This window comes from Delphinapterus leucas, chromosome 15 (genome assembly GCF_059928025.1).
Source record: "Delphinapterus leucas isolate spDelLeu-1000000601 "Yukka" chromosome 15, BTC_Dleu_Yukka2, whole genome shotgun sequence".
In the NCBI taxonomy this organism is placed as follows: Eukaryota; Metazoa; Chordata; class Mammalia; order Artiodactyla; family Monodontidae; genus Delphinapterus; species Delphinapterus leucas.
The window spans coordinates 20,469,743-20,485,743 of record NC_143143.1 but is presented as its reverse complement, the minus strand read 5'-3'; the positions used below and the strand labels follow the sequence as shown (position 1 = coordinate 20,485,743).

The window sequence follows — 16,001 nt, the reverse complement described above, 5'->3', positions numbered from 1 at the left end:
GGCGCAGGCCCCCTAGCCTACAAGCCCACGCCCCCTTGCACGACTGCGGTCCCACTCGGCCTCTAGGGGGCAGAGTCCAGCGAACGGGAGATTTCCCGGGCCCGCCCCCCGGGTTCTTGAAAGCTAAAGCGTGGCAGGGGCCGGGCCGGGGAAGCGGAGGAGGCGGGTCTCCATAGAAACCTCCACCTGTTTCCGGCCAGGCTGTGCGCGATTAGGGGCTGTTGCCGGGGCCAATCTCAGCCAGCTCGCCTTTTCCCGGCGGCCTCTGCGGGAGCTGTGGGTGTTGTACACAATCATCATGGCGGCGGCCGGAGCCCCGGATGGTGAGTGTGGAGGGGGTGGCGGGCGCCCGGGTCGGGCCGAGGTGAAGCGGGAGCCCTTGGGGGATGCGGCCTGGCGCGGCGGGGGGAGCAGTCTGGCTCGGGAGCGGCGGTCCGGCGGCGCCCGGGCAGAATCCGGTCCCAGGCCCAGCCCGCGGCGAGCGCCCACCCCCTAACCCCCTTGCAGGCATGGAGGAACCGGGCATGGACACGGAGGCCGAGACCGTGGCGACCGAGGGGCCCGCGCGGCCCCTCAGCTGCTTGGAGGCCGAAGCCGCGGCGGGGGCGGCGGCCGAGGACTCCTGCGCCGCGCGAGGCAGTCTGCAGCCTGCCCCGGCCCAGCCCCCTGGGGACCTCGCGGCCCAGGCCTCGGTCAGCAACGGCGAGGACGCGGGCGGCGGCGCGGGCAGGGAGTTGGTGGACCTGAAGATCATCTGGAACAAGACCAAGCACGACGTGAAGTTTCCCCTGGATAGCACAGGCTCCGAACTAAAACAGAAGATTCACTCGATTACAGGTAATCCCCGTGGCTCTGACAGCCTTTCCCACTTCACCTACCTAGTGTTGACGCTGTGCTAGGCACCGCGCTGGCCTGTTTCCTTGCATCAGCGTTCTCAATGCTCACAACAGTCCTCCCAAGTAAGTAGTAATGTGCCTGTTATTCAGGTGGGGAAAATGAGACCCGAAGTCAGAGCTAGTCAGTGACTGAGCTGGGATTCAAGTCCATTTCTGACTCTTCGGCCCAAGTTTCTAACTCGTGCTTCTAACATCTCTAATAAAATGACCTAAGGCGCTTGTGAAATTTACAGCTCCTAGGCCCTTCCCCCTGGAGATTTTGATTCAGTGGGTCTGGAATGTGGCCAGGAATTATTTTTAGCAAATGCCTCAGGTACTTCTAATAAGGGAAGTTTAGGAAACACTGTTTTTGGCTCTCATGCTGGCCCCTTCACAGATGCTTGTATTACTTAGTTTTTTCTTATTTACAGCAGTTTGCCATCTGAAATGATTTTCTTTTTACATTTTCTGCACGTATTCTGTAAGCTCCATAAAAACAGAAACCTTATTGGTTTCTATATCCCTGAGGTTTGTGGACTCTCACTTAATATTTGAGTCACAAGATGGTTGAGGAACAACTTGGAATGAATAATAGCTGATATTTATTGATCAGTTATTAAATACCAGGTGCTGCACTAAATGCTCCATATTTATTATATCTTAGTCCTTAAAACGAGTTCATACAGAAGGAACTATTGTCATTACTCTTATGAAGTTCTGGAGGCTCAGAGAGGTTGTGAATTGCCTGAGTGCACAAAAGTAATTGGCAGGAGAGCAGTATTCACTTTCGGGTCTGTTGTGCAAGAATGTTTTTTGTTTCTTCCTTTCACTGTCCTCTACTTTTTCTCAAGGTCTCCCGCCTGCCATGCAGAAAGTCATGTATAAGGGACTTGTCCCTGAGGATAAGACGTTGAGAGAAATAAAAGTCACCAGTGGAGCCAAGATCATGGTGGTTGGCTCCACGATAAATGATGTTTTAGCAGTGAACACACCCAAAGATGCTGCCCAGCAGGACGCAAAGGCCGAAGAGAACAAGAAGGAGCCTCTGTGCAGGCAGAAAGTGAGTCTGTCGTGTGATTGTTGGTCCTGGGAAGTGTGAGGCTTTGTCCTCTCAAGCCTAGGCTGGTTGTATCCTTTCTAGAATAAGCTCCTTTTTGGACAGGGCCCATGATGGAAATTTATGGCAGCAGTTGGGTGCGGCTGGCTGTTGAGTGGAGGTGACAACTACCTGAGATTTGCATCTTTGTCTCATCTGGCGGGTCAGTGTGTCTCAAGTCTATCTACTTTAGGATAAGGCCTTTGTAAAGGCAGGCTTTAGACCAGGTACTGAAATGAAGCAGATGTGGGTTTCTCTCCTATTTAGTGCCAGAGAAAAATGCCACTGTTGGAATTAATCCTCCATTTTACACAAGTGCTTGCATTTGTTTTTTTGGCTTGTGGCTTCCCTCACGCCAACAAGCCCTTTTCTGGATAGGCATGGAAATCAATAGCTTTCAGAGGTTCCTCTAAAACTGACTGTTTCAGGAAGCCAAATGAAGCTGACTAGGAAGATAACTCTGCTGATTTTCTTTTTTCCCTCTTCCTGGTCTGTGAAATGGGGGCCTGAATTTTTACATGCTTTGTTGGTCATTTTGGATGGAAGAGATCCAGCCTGTTTTGTGCTCATTGTAGCCATTCAGATTCTTTTTTGTGACTGGGAAAAGTAAACGTGTTTCACTGTGGAAGGAACTGATTGGAAGAACCATCACTTGTGATCTTATCACCCAGCTAACCCCACTTGTAGTTATGGAGTCTCCTGGCTACTCTTAATGTGTTCCAGGAAAATAGATATTCTCAACTTAATCTGTATCCTGAGGAGAGTAAACCAACCTTGACCAACATCAGTTTCAGTGACCTTAGGCACCAAGGCACATGGCCAACAGTGTGAGAAGGACACAATTTTCTGTTACAGGTCCGTAATCCCTTATATGTGCTTCCAGAACCCCAAAAGAGTCTGAAAACCCAAGTGCTTTTATAAATTTGGCAGCAAAACCTGATCAGAATTAGTGTAAATAGTCATGTTTTGCCCTAGAAATATTAACATATTTAGTAACAAGGTACTATCCTAGACTCCACAAAGAATATTATGTAGTGTAGTTTAAAACTGTATTACGAAAAAAAAGAAAAACTGCATTTCGTTCATAAAATTCTTAAAAGTTTTAGACTTTATAAAGTACAAAACATTTGTCCTTAGGGTTTCAGATAAGAGTCTGTAAACCTATATTAACATCTAAAATGTGTTTATTTGGACACTTTTGCCTCTAAATATGGGATGATAATGCCTTGTAACTAACTGAGTGCATTTCCATTTTCATATCTTCCCCTGCCACAATGTATGAAACTGTCAAATAGGAACATGTCAGACATGAATGAGCCTTCCCACTGGTTACACCCTTGGAGCATAACATGCCTCTTAAATACAGGTTTTGAGTTACTAATGGTAGCTTAACAGGCTTTAGAAGTGTTCTCCACAGTGAAGGGAAAATTCTTCAAAAGGTACTTGTGAGGTATGAGTCCAGTTAGGCTTCTAATCCACGCAGCTTTGTTCCATTGATGCCGGTTATGAGGCATAACGTGGCCTACTGAGAGGGACCCGTTCTCCTGGCTTTTCATCAGCTTGCTCAAGAATCTAGGGCTGATATGTAGAGTGACCTTTTGCTAGTAGTCTGGCAGTGTTGAGTTTATTCCTGCCAGAGGGTTTCCACCATGCCGGTGCGGGTTTAAGCTGGCTCTTGGCCACCTGGTCCTTAAATTCGATTAAATGTTTACCCTCTACCCACTTGTTACCCTACAGTTCTAGCTTGACCAGACAGCGACTGTACCTGTAAAGCCACAGATGGAGAGGAAACAAGACTCAGGCATTTGGGCCAGACAGAAACAGTTTTAGGGGGCCATGAGCCTAATTAGAACCCTTAACGAGCTGCTTCAGACTCCTGAGGTGGGAGTGGGGTTAGAGACTTCTTAATGTCAGGCTTTAATCAGCATTTCTCTTTGGAAATGTGGCTCCTGAGCTTTCTGTTTAGCTGGGGTTGAGGGTGGGGTTATGGGGAAGATTTGTGCAGTGGACTGAGTCTCCATTTGTTGAAGGAGTGCCCCTTCTAGGACAGCTAAGCTGATTATCAGCATCCTTATAGGTTTCTCTGGGAGTTTAAGTTGACAGAAACGGCTGTCCTGTTTTGTACATGCCAGGAGAGCAAGCACCCTTTGTGGCTGTCTTATCTTGATGTTTATTAATTCTTTCAGTGGTGATTTCGGGGGAGGGGGAGAAGGAAGTAGAGTTTATTTGAATTAGCAATCTGGAAATCCTGATTGCTCTAGAGCTTTGATGTCTAATGTGGTAGCCACATGTGGCTGATTAAAATTCAGTAATATTAAGAATTCAGTTCCTTACTCATGCTAGCCATGTTTCAAGTGCTTAATAGCCACAGGTGACTCATGGCTACTGTTTTGGACAGCATAGATATAGAACATTTCCATCATGGAAATTTCTGCTGGACAGCACTGCTCTGTAGTGTCAAAGGACCCATATCTGTAGTCACAAAAAGCTTTTGAACCAAAACATTAAGGCTTTCTTCATTCTCTTTTTCAAAGAGGTAATAATAGACCAAAATGCAGTCAGCTGTTTCATTTATTTATCTCTTCTGACTTATAGCAACACAGGAAAGTATTGGATAAAGGGAAACCTGAAGATGTGATGCCGTCTGTTAAGGGTGCCCAGGTAAGCCGAACTCCTTTGTGAGCATTCTGAAAAGGAACCAGGCTCACCTTCTGACTTCCTGAGGTTCCTGCAATCAGGTCCTCGAGTCTTGTCCCGTCTTCTTTTCCTGTCTCGCCTTGTTTCTGGTTCCTCCCTCTCTTACCATGCTCTTGTGTCTCCAGGAGCGCCTGCCAGCTGTACCCTTATCTGGCATGTACAATAAGTCCGGGGGAAAAGTGAGACTTACCTTTAAGCTAGAACAAGACCAGCTGTGGATCGGCACTAAAGGTACGGACTGCTCTCACCTCTTCCTGGCTCACTGCCTCTCGTACCCTGCAGGGCGTGGCCTTGGGTGCAATTCTGCTCCTCATTCTGAAATCCTTCTCCACTGTGCTTTGTGTGCTCCTGGCTTTCAATTTTGCTTTTTGATGCTCACCTTCTATTTGGACCCTCTTCCCTCATTCTTTCTAGTCTGATCTCAGGGCCAATCCATAAGACATTGGCTCTTCAGTTGCAGCCAAAACCAGAGGTTCCAAACGTGTGGCCTTAGGGCCAGGTCTAGTCCACAGACAAGGGTTTTATGAGTTTACACACAATCTGTGAAAATCGGGAGGTTTCACTGGATCTGATTTTTTTTTTGTGCTTCTCTTGAAAAGAAGCAAAAGATCTAGCCATTCTGGACCTGCATTTTCACATGGCAACGATCAGATGGAGCTGAGCAGTGGTTTCAGGGGGTCCATGCTGTAGTCCTCACTGTTTCATTTATCTTTTATTGTAGCCAGCTTTATTAATTTATGACACCTGCCTGGCTCCTGTAGATCAGAGTTTGCCCCTGTACTAGGGACCTGCCCCTCCTTCCCTGCCTGGTTGCCCTCTGCTTCCCCGCCCCTACCCTGCCTGTGCCTGTGAATCAGGCTTGCTTTTTGCTGGGAAGTGTCTCTGACTGTCCTCCCTCTCCCTTCCCCCAGATGGTTCAAAATCTTGTCATTTACATTCCAGAATTATCTGTGTCCCTTTCTTTGCCACTCTGTTGCGCCAGTTAACTCCTAGCGTCTCAAATCTTGGTCTGTTAAAGCAAATTAACCTATATCCCTGCCCCATCTGGGATCTCTTTTGTCCTGCCCATCTTCTGTACTGGTTTTTCCTCACTGGTTCCTGTCCTCAAAAACCTTGCGCTCTTTAAGGCCAAGTTCAAATGCCTAAACACAGTGTCCCGTATTCTCAACGATGGGGCCCAGTTTAAGTTTCTGACCTCACTTCCTGCCCCACTTGCATTGTTGTGCCCTACGTACTTCAACTGCATCACTCCCTGAGCTTCCCACCGTGCTTTGCACAGCTCATGTCTTTGCTCATTGCTGTGCCCTTACCCAGAATGCCTATTTCCCATTCCTGTTGTTAACAAAGTCTTCCGAGGTCCTACCTAAATGTGCTCTCCTAATGAAGCCTTCCCTGATATCTCCCCCACCCTCCAAATGAATTGCTGCCCCTTCTGTTCATAGAGAGCCCCGTTATATCCGCAGAGCACTCATTACTCTCTGACTTGTCTGTCCCCCTGTTAGATTCCTGGAGGGAACCGAACATGCCTAATTCACCTGTTTCTGGCCAGCACTGTAGGTATTCAGTGTTCGAGGTAAATGGTAAAGAGAAGTATAGGGGATCTCATCGTCTGAGGTTACTTGGTTTCAGGGACAGGCCATTTAGTATGATTCTGCTTAAAATGGGACCAAAGTTTTATGGAAAATAATTGGAGTAGGGGTGATGGGGAGTGAGATTTTAATCATGTGAAATATGAAAATGTTTCTTGTTTTCAACCCTATCCTGATTCTTAAAATGAACAAAGACTGAAATGGCCAAAATGCTTGAGTTTTCTAACAAGTTTATGATTCCTTGCTATAGTCTTCATTTCACTTTCGACTCTAACTGCATGGGCAAAGCAAGTTGTGCATAATATTTAAGGGCTTTCCCAGCATTCCCAGGGGTCTTTGAACCCTTTAGCAGGTCATTCTCTTCTGCAGAGCCTGTCACATCATCAGTTTTTTTTAATTGTGAGCTGCCCTGCCTCTGTCAGGTCGTCACTTATTCATGACCTTGCAGGTGATTTTGCTTAGTTCTCCACCATTGCATTGACTTGCTGAGAGCCTGCCTCTTCCTAGGCTTGCACTTTCACTCGGGCAGCCTAATGGGAGGCAGGGGCTAAGGATGCTGGCCCAGAGGGTGGGTGCAGGCAGGGGAGCTGGACGAGGACTAAGTGTGTCAGTGTTCGTTGGTTCCTCAGGGAGTGTTTTCAGGTTATGAAGTTGTATAGGAACCAACATCGTAACTGCAGGGGCTAAAGAGAACCTCCCACACGTGAGTTAGAGGTTTTATTTCAGCTTGTAGGAGCAGCTGCCTTTCTGCTTTGGCACAAAGGCAGAGCTCTAGAAGAATCTTGATGTATCAGGGCTTCAGAGCTGTTGAGAGCCGCATTACTCACTAGCCTTGTTAAAGAGCCTGGCCGTGAACATTCATGTCTTCAAGGGTTGACCAAGGCCGGGCCTTCCCTTCCCACCCAGACTGCTGTGTCAGTGTACCTCAGGCTTTCTTCTCGCTTGGGAGCCCAGTAGTCCTGTCACCTGGGTGTCCTCAGCACTGTCCGAGGAGGACAGCTTGTTCTGGGAGTTGGCTGCCAGCCACTGGCTTCATCTTTCTGCTGACGTGACCATCCCAGCTGCTAGTTGGCCTCTTTCTCGATGGGGTGCTTTACCGAGTGGCACTCAGGGGCTTCTGCGGTAGCGTGTGTAGAAGGCAGCACTGACAGCCTCAGGCCCAGTGGAGGGGGAAGAACGAGCTCCAGGCAGGAACTGGGACCTGTGACCACGTGGAGCCGCCTCGGGGGAGCATGTGCCCTGCTTGTAGGGAACTCGAGTCTCTAATCTAGCTGATTGCTGTCACTCAGGAATGTGGGCCCAGGATTGTTGAATCTTCTGTGTTTTCAAGAGAAGCCAGAAGTTCATATTTTTGTGTGAAATCTCTGGACAATTCAAAATGGCTGATGTTTTTAAAAGTTTCCATCTTAAAGATAAGTGCTGGTCAGGTCCTACCTGTGGGTCACTGTTTTAGAGCCACTGAAAGTCAAAATCTGAATGAACATCTTTAGGTCCCATCTCCTCATCCCCATTTTTCAGAGACCAAGGCCCACAGGATGGAAGTAACATGTCTCGAGTCACCAACTAGACGACAGGTCAGGGCTCTGAGTTCCTGGTTTGTTTTGTCAACTTATTCGTTTTCCAGATTTTGCTTTCTGCAAAGCCTGTAATGAGTTTTCCAGCTTGGTTTCTCCATGTGCTGAGAACTCCTCCCTGAGGTGTCTGCTGCTTCTGGGCGGTGGCTTTGTTGTGTAGGTGCCCCCACCTCTCCTGCCGCCAGCCCTGTCCTGCTCCCCTCGGCTCACCTCCAGTCTCATTTCACTCCAGGCATCCCTCGCTGCCTCCTCTCTCTTACCTGCCATCCTTAAACTTGCCGCAAAATGTCTTCTCACCCCATGTGATAAGTGGCATTTAGAGTGTTAATCATAAGAGGTTATGAATGCTCTCGGAGAACTTCTTCAAGTGTGTGTATTTGGAGGGGTGGGGGACCAAGGGAGGGAATGGGGGGGAGGGTGAGTGAGCAGGATCAAGGGATAGAAACTGGTCTTAAAGCCCCAAGCATCCCCCTTCCTGTACAAGTCACAGGGGCATGCAGTTGCCTCTTTTTGGTCCCCTTGGCTATCCCAGGTGCCAGAGACCTCAGCCAGGGCCTGGCTTGGCAATAAGGGTGCAGAGGAATTTCGTGGGTGTTTAGTAATCATGAGACGTTACGGAGTAACACGGGCCAGGCTATACCTCTGCTCTCAGAAACCTTTACTACCTCTGTCAAGTCCAGTTCCCCATTTGCTCCTAAGAAGTTCCCACCTCCCAAGCCGGGCTGGAGGTGCACTGACCAGATCTTTCCCGTCGTCCCTAGAGGGTGGGGAGAGATTCCCCCAGCCACCAGCCCTGAGGAGGGACTACTGAGTCACAGGAGTAGAGCAGGGGGGCCTTTAATAATCACTGTAATCCCTCTTAACTTAGAGCGGACTGAGAAATTGCCCATGGGTTCCATTAAAAATGTGGTCAGTGAACCTATCGAAGGACATGAAGACTACCACATGATGGTAAGTAGCCGGCGTGGCCTGGCCCTCCCTAGACTCCTGCTTCTGCTCCTCCAACAGGGGATGGATGTTTCACTGAGGAGAGTACTCAGTGTTGAGAAGACGCACAGGGTTAAGACCCTCATGTTGTCTTCCCATTCTTAGAACTTAATCCGTGACCTAGTCCTCGTTCTGTTTATTTTGCAAACCGCACCCCGCCCCCCAGCAGTTTAAAGGCGAGACACTTTATCTCTGCTGCATCTCTCATATCTGTAATGTTTTGTTTTTAGACCAGGAAAATAAATATAAAGAGGAGGTTAATGGCTTGTGGGTCTTCATTTGAAGTTTTGTCTTGCGTATGAAACAAAACCTCCCACTCGCCTTGGCGTCTGTGAGGGCAGCAGGCTGCCCCTTTCTGCAGTGATGTTGCTTATCCCAGAGGGCAGCCCTCGAGTGGCCGAGGACCCTGTGGGGAGGGTGGAGTCTGTGACCTGGTTAAGCAAGGAGTTGTGCTCTAAAGAGAGCGGCTGCTCTTTCCCGGACAGCACGTCTGGAGGCATTCCCCAGGTCTGCAGAACAGAGCAGGAGTTCCGTGGCGAGACTCCCTGAGCAGCTTAGGCAGACACCTGTCTTCCCAGCACTGTTGAAGGGACTGCTTTAAAAAGGAAGTTCAGCCACCTTGCTCCGAAGTTGCTGTGCCAGGGACCTGAGCTGAGCGGTGATAGGGTGCGGGCGGGGCTGCCTCCCTTGCTCGCTGAGGAGATGACAGTGATGTAGCCACAGCGGCGGCGGCCCAGCCCAGGGAGGAGCAGGAGCCAGCGGTCTGAGCTGCGGGTTGGCCTCCAGGGTTCATGGCGCAGGGAGGTGTTGGGAGGTCCGGGAAAAGGGGATCTCGAGGTATGGCGGTTCTCTCTGGGCAGATGACAGGTCCCCTGGCTCTAGGAGGTCAGCCAGTCGTGTCCCCTCTGCTGCCCTGTCGGGGTCTGTCAGCTCAGGGGCTTCGTCAGGCCATGGCTGGCCATGCAGCCCTGGGTGCACAGCTCATGGGTGTCCTCCGGGCAGTGGCGACGACGACATGGGCTCCTTTCAGGCCCTCGGGCGGCCCTTCCGCCACTAGTCTCTGTAGTCTTTAAAGGATTGCAGGTGATTTGTTTTGCCTGCTCAGTGAATTTTTCTGTTTTACAAGTTGGATTTTAATATTTTCAGTTGGGCCCCTTCACTCCCTTTCGAAACATCTGTCTCACCAGTTTGACCCGGTAGGGTTTGCAGTCCCAGTTTTCAGACAGCCTGGGAAGAAGGATTTCAAACAAGTAGAGTGGACCATTTTGGACATCTTTTAAGGAGGTGGTGTGGACGGCTAATGCCTTTGTATTTAGTTTAAATGCTGATTTCTCTCTGGAGTCATTGCTGGCAGAGGTGGGTTCTAATCGCCCCCTTTCTTTTCTAAACGCCATTAAGTAGCACCTTGGCCTTTGTCTTAATGAAAGTGTTTATTTCCCTCTTTGCAGATGCCATTTCACTAGCTAGATTCACAGGTCACCTTAGAAAAAGGGGGAATGTCACCTTAGAGAAATGTTAAAAAGCATAGAAAAGGACCGAGAGTACTATAACAAACCCATATATCCATCACCAAGAAATGACTATTGTGAATATTTTGTAACTTGTTTTCAATCTTGCTTTAAATAAAAGAAAATATACCAGCAGTGAATATGTCCCCATTGTCTTCCCCTCCCCCCATTGCCATTATCATGATTTATCATGTGGATCCTTCCCATCTCTCTGTGCGTTTATTTTCACGTATATCCATGACCAAGCTACAGTATTGTTTTGTGTTTTTTCAGTTTTCATAAATGGTATCATGGTATGTATCGTTCTGCAACTTGCTTTTTTTTGGTTCGACATTACAATCTGTCTGTATTAACTCTAGATCCAGTTCATACCTTGTAAAAGTAAATCTAGTATTCATACGAGTAGGTCACTTTTAATTTTGCGTTCCCTTACTGATGGATATGTAGGTTGTTTCCAGGTTTTTATCATTTCTGACAGTGCTGCTTTGAACACTCATGTCTGTTTCCTCCTGCATGTGTGACAGTTTTCCTAGGGCAGTGGTTCTCAAACTGGTCTCCAGATCAGCAGTATTACATCCCCTGGGAACTTGTTAGAAATGCAGATCCTCAGGCCCCGCCCCACCTCTCTGGAACCAGGAACTCTAAGGGCTGGAGCCCACCATTCTGTTCTAACAAGCCCCCAGCTGGCTCTGCTGCACGCGCGAGTTCGGGAACCACCGCTTTAGGATCGGCTATGCTTAACTCTCCCACCTTTTTATGTTTTATTTATCCATTTATTTTTGACAGGAGAATGCTCCCCATGTGCACAGTTTTTTTTTTCCCCTTCCCCTTTTAATTAATTCACTTCTCAGCCCTCCCCATGTTTGTTGTGCTGCCTGCTCAGTCTCCCAACCTCTGAAGTACCGCTTGGTTTTCCTTTTTCCCTTCCAGGCGTTTCAGTTGGGCCCCACGGAAGCCTCTTACTACTGGGTGTACTGGGTTCCAACTCAATATGTGGATGCAATCAAAGACACTGTGCTGGGGAAATGGCAGTATTTTTGAAAGCACTTTCACCTCTGGCCCAGGAGACTGACCCAAAGTGAAGGACATTGCTGGGAGAGGCCTGCAGCATCCCTGGATTTCAGAGTTCTGGAACTTTGTTCAAAAAAAATCTATATCCAATCTAAGGTGATGTGGTGACTGAAGCCAGAGGTGATGTACTTTCACCATTAGCTTAATTTTAACTTAAAATCACCAGTTCCCTTTCTTGCAGTCAGCTTCATACCATTTTTAAAAGTCAATATGGTGGAAATCAATAAATCTGAATTCTGAACATGTTGTGTGGAATACTCTTAAGTGTGTTTGAGAGTAGATCTACCAATTTTGTTTAGAAAGCAATGATCAAAAGCTTTCTGGTTTCTTTCTTTTTTTTTTAAGTGATTTCACCTGAAATATTTTCATGACTCTTTGGTTGCAAACGTTTGGACTGCGTTGTGATGAGTTGGGGTGGGTTTTTCCCTCTCTTATATGAAATTGTATGCAGAATGTGGGGTTAGTAAGCCATATTTCTCTGTCCATTGATTCAGAATGAATTCTTTCCCTTTTTATTTTCCCACTTCCTAGATTGGAATTTATGTTTTAAAAACCCAAAGATGTCAGTTCCTCCTTTTGTACCTCATCACCACTTCCTTTCCTGGCTTCCCTCCTGCCACGCTGCTGCTCGTGAGCACTAGGCGGGAGAGGAAGAGCTGTGGGTCTGGTCGGGGTCGCTCGCACTGGCTGTGGTGATTGCCGAGCAGCAGAGCGTGTCCCAGCGACTCCTGTCTGAACGTCTTGCCCTTTGGGCCCCGATCTCTGGGGAGATCCGCTGCTGCTTTGACGGTTGTCTGCAGCCCTCACTGATTCGGCTTTGAGGCCCAGCCTGGCACAGGTGTGCCTGGGTATGCCGACAAAGACCTCTTTGAGAGGAGCCAGGTGGAAGCCAGTTACACAGCCCTACAGCCACAGACCCAGATCCTTCTTTCCTTAGAAGTTTCGAGAAAGTCTTCAGCAGTCCAATGATTCTTTCAGTTACGCGTCTCCATTGGGTCCTTCTGCTCATGTATTATGTTCAAGTGTCCTTCATCCCAGGTTCAGAGATGCTGCCTTTCTCAAGAAGAAGACATCTGACCTAGTGGGTTGGCCGATGTATTTAAACATCGAAAATGGGATAAATGGCTTTCGTGATTAGCTCTCCCTCTTCTGGTTTTAGCCCTTATGTTCTTCGTCCACGTGAAGTTCTGTTGTCTCCCGATGGCTTGGTTGACTCTGGAATGAGGGACGGTCTCTTGGTGAATGATGCCCTTTGTGCTGTTCGCTGTTGCTCTGCTGCTGTCTTTGCAATTCTCGTCTCACTGGTGCAGGCCCTCATAGTAAGGTTTGGCGAGAGATGTTCCAAACTTCACATTTTGGATTCTAGACTGTTATCCCTCATTCTGTGAAATGTATTAGCATGTGTTCACCTAAGATGACTATTCCTTGTGAGCCACTTTATGGTGATATTCTGCGCCCTTCCCTTCTAAGCTGTAGTTCAGGAATCCAGCCCATCCAGACAGACTCTTGCTTTTCGTGGTGTAGTCAATGCCAAGTTATGCATCTGGGCAGGAAAACCTACTGTTGCTTTTTTGGGGGGCATAAGTATGTATGGGAAGTGTGTAGTGTTCAGGAAACTGCCTGGTTTTCATCCTTGAAAAAGGAGCAGTGACTGTAGCTTTTCTGTCCTCGTTGGCCCGCAGCTCCTGGAGAAAAGAGTGCTTCTTTGCTTCTTGTTGAAGCCTCCCTCTGCAGTTGACAGGCCTACAGAGGAAACGGTCACGTAGCAAGAAGAGCGTCACCTCAGTTTGAATACTGCCCTTTCTGTTGGCCGGCGTCCCTGTCCCGGAGGCTTATCCTGACAGTGCCACACGCCTGCTTTTGGTCTCTTGAAGCACGCGTCTCCGTCCCCAGACTGGCCGCGTGGGGCTGCTCTCTGAGGCCCTTCCTGCCAGGTCTCCTCACTTCCCCCACTTGTGCGGCTGCCCGTGCCACCTGACGCCCCTCCCTCCCGGTGACAGCGTGTGTCCCGTCCGTCTCCCTGCTCCCCGAGGGCCAAACCGCCTCTCGCTCAGGCTGGTGTCATCTCAAGACAGGACCAAAGCCTGTGTGAGCCTTTTTATTTTAAGTAAAATGGTGCTTTTTTCCTTACTTGGAGATATATAAATAATGTAAATGACATCTTTTCATACGGACCTGTCTGAGTGTTGCTTTACAGAGCTCACTAAATCTGCTGGAACCATCTTGGGCTCTGGCTCCCGACTCCATGGAGACCTTGCTGGAAGCCCCGGAGAGCCGAGGGGGCGGCACCAGGAGCCGCTGGGAGGAGTGTGGGGTGTACAGCCGTGCCTGGGTCCCAGCAGTGCTCACTGGCTTGTCACTCAGCCCCGTGAGTGGTCGCTTCATCATCATCTTACGGGCCAGAACGTACTGACTAAACCTGTGTTAGCAAACTGAGACTGTGCCCTTCGGTAGCCTCACGGTGTTCATTTTTCCCTCAGGATGCTTTCTGGGCAGAGCCCTGGCTGTGATCCCCTCGCCGCGGCCCGGGGCGTGCGTGCAGGGCAGGGTGGCCGAGGCCGCTGCTTTCTCTCGGGAGGTCGTGCCGGCGGTCCGCCTGCAGGGCTCGCTCGCTAGCTCGCAGGCAGCCTGCCTTTCCTTCCCTCCCTGAGGCGACTTGGCAGGATAGTGACAAGCTTGTCCCTGCTTGGCCTGGCCCCTCAGCTCTGTTCCGGTCAGTCCAGTCAGAAAATGTAGAAAGACAGTCCCGACACGTGCTGGAACTCTTTGGTATTAAGTATTTTAATCGATGACGGGCCTTTAGCAAGTAGCATTAGCTCTTTTTAAATGAAGTCGAACTGAACTAAGGATGCACTTTCTCCGGAGTTGCTGCTTTAGATTACAAGGGCCAAGGAAACTCACTTTGCCACGTCTCTGAAAAGTTGCCGTATTTCAGCCGGAAGGGGCTGCCTTTCTTCTTACTTTCACTCTAACCACGTGCCTGGAGGAGCGGTCCTGGGCTCCACACTTGGCCCGCCCTCTTTGCCGGGGGCAGGGAAGGGCGTGGGTTGGACCCCGGGTGCCAAGGGCCACGCAAGGGCGGCTTGCTTTCCACTATATCCTCTGAGGGACGCCTCTTTCTCTCCTTGCCTCTGCTCATGCCTGTTGTCTTGGGAAAAGATGGTCCCTTTGTCTTAAGGCTTTGTGAAAAAGTCATCTCCAGTTAGGACTGGCCCCTGTTTCCTTCTTAGAGGGGCCTGGTGGCCTTTCTTAAGTTACAGGCGGTCAGGAGCCCTCCAAAGCGCGCGACATCTGGCAAATTTACCTGCCAGGCTGGGTGGTTCTACTGCTTTCTGAATTTCTAAGAACCTCTTCGTTTCGTAACCAGTTCTGCAGAATTATTTGACAATATATATAAGTACTATGTTTTCCTTGTGGTGTGCGCTCTGTTCTGGTGTTTGTTTTTAATCAAATGCCTGTTTGGGAGGAGATGAACGTATTTAGTCTGATTAGATTTGCGCTGCTGGATTTTTTTTTTAAGTGTAACCTTGACTAGCTGTCTTATTGTTTATCCTGTAAGATTAGTCTATCAATTAAAGTTTGATAATTAATTGCGTCTCCTTTTCCTTCCAATTCTTCACGCGCCTAATCTGTACTGGGGATTGACCAACATTTGGAAATGAGCCCAGAGCCATTTTTGGCCAGCTGTGGTGTACCATGTTACCGTCTGACTTATTTGGCGTATAAGTATATCCAAGTTTGTTCCTGCTGAAAATAGTTGATAAAGGGGTTTGACTTGTTTTACATTGTGTTAGTCAAACTACCACCTCGGCAGTCAGCCACGTCCCTGTTAGGGCTGTTCTCCTTGGCCCGGCCCCCAGGCATTGGAGGGGAAGCTGCCTCCCAGCCCTTACGCCTCCCGCCTAGCGCCTCGTGTGACTTCACTCTTCGAGGACATGTTTGGTGAAACACTGAGATGGAGCTGTAGCTCTAGCCTCAAGCTACAAAGACCCAGGAGGAGGGAGGGAGATCTGTTACCAAAAATGGGACAAAAGCAGAATCCTTGGCACAAAGAGTGACTATAGTTTGTCAGAACTGGTTTTGACCCGGCACCACTCCCACTGGAACCCTCTCTTCTCTTCCCCCTGCGTTGTAAATGTTCCTGAAGGTTCTGGTCTCACTGCCCCTTCCTGGCTCTTTCCCACTTTTCCAATACCTCATAATCCTGAAACAACACTGTTAGATTCTTAAGCCTCTGACCGTTATATGGGAGGGAGGGACGGGTGGGGCTGTGCTATATGTTGCCTGCTGCCCACCTGGGGAATCTTTGGTCTGCACAGAGGGTACTTCTGGACTCTATCCCAGTTCTGAACTGTTATTGCAGGCACCTTAAAGCGAATAGGATGATTGACCCTCCTAAGATGGAGAATGAGATAAACTCCAGTCTGAATTTCTTACCATATTTGGGGGGGGAGATATCTTGGCATTTTCTCAACTGTGGGTAGCTAACAACACTTTCTACAACAGGACCCCACAGAACAGACTGTCATTAGGGCAGGAGGCAAGGACTTCTTCCTGCTTTTGCCCGAGCGGTCTGTCTAGCCCATGCCAGCTGTAGGAAGTTG

General features: G+C 48.9%; 1 protein-coding gene across 4 annotated transcripts; it reads left to right on the top strand.

The window, feature by feature from the left end:
• The first annotated feature begins 132 nt into the window (after positions 1 to 132).
• UBFD1 (ubiquitin family domain containing 1) lies at positions 133 to 14,992 on the top strand. Of its 4 annotated transcripts, XM_022588531.3 has the most exons (7): positions 190 to 323; positions 508 to 837; positions 1,727 to 1,935; positions 4,567 to 4,632; positions 4,794 to 4,899; positions 8,700 to 8,782; positions 11,257 to 14,992. In XM_022588531.3, exons 1-7 carry the CDS (start codon positions 299 to 301, stop codon positions 11,365 to 11,367), a joined length of 930 nt encoding a protein of 309 aa, XP_022444239.1. In that variant the 5' UTR covers positions 190 to 298; the 3' UTR covers positions 11,368 to 14,992. The 4 variants fall into 4 exon arrangements, with proteins under 4 accessions (XP_089752147.1, XP_089752148.1, XP_022444241.1 ...); XM_089896021.1 differs by lacking the exons at positions 8,700 to 8,782; positions 11,257 to 14,992 and adding an exon at positions 6,171 to 8,689 and having other exon boundaries at positions 133 to 323; XM_089896022.1 differs by lacking the exon at positions 8,700 to 8,782 and having other exon boundaries at positions 184 to 323.
• Positions 14,993 to 16,001: the final 1,009 nt, after the last annotated feature.

Excerpts from the sequence above, each read along its gene's own strand:
- UBFD1 (XM_022588533.3), top strand. The coding sequence starts at position 299 with ATGGCGGCGGCCGGAGCCCCGGATG. Across the intron at positions 1,936-4,566 it reads AGCCTCTGTGCAGGCAGAAA|CAACACAGGAAAGTATTGGA; the intron begins GTGAGTCTGTCG and ends TCTGACTTATAG. Across the intron at positions 4,633-4,793 it reads CGTCTGTTAAGGGTGCCCAG|GAGCGCCTGCCAGCTGTACC; the intron begins GTAAGCCGAACT and ends TTGTGTCTCCAG.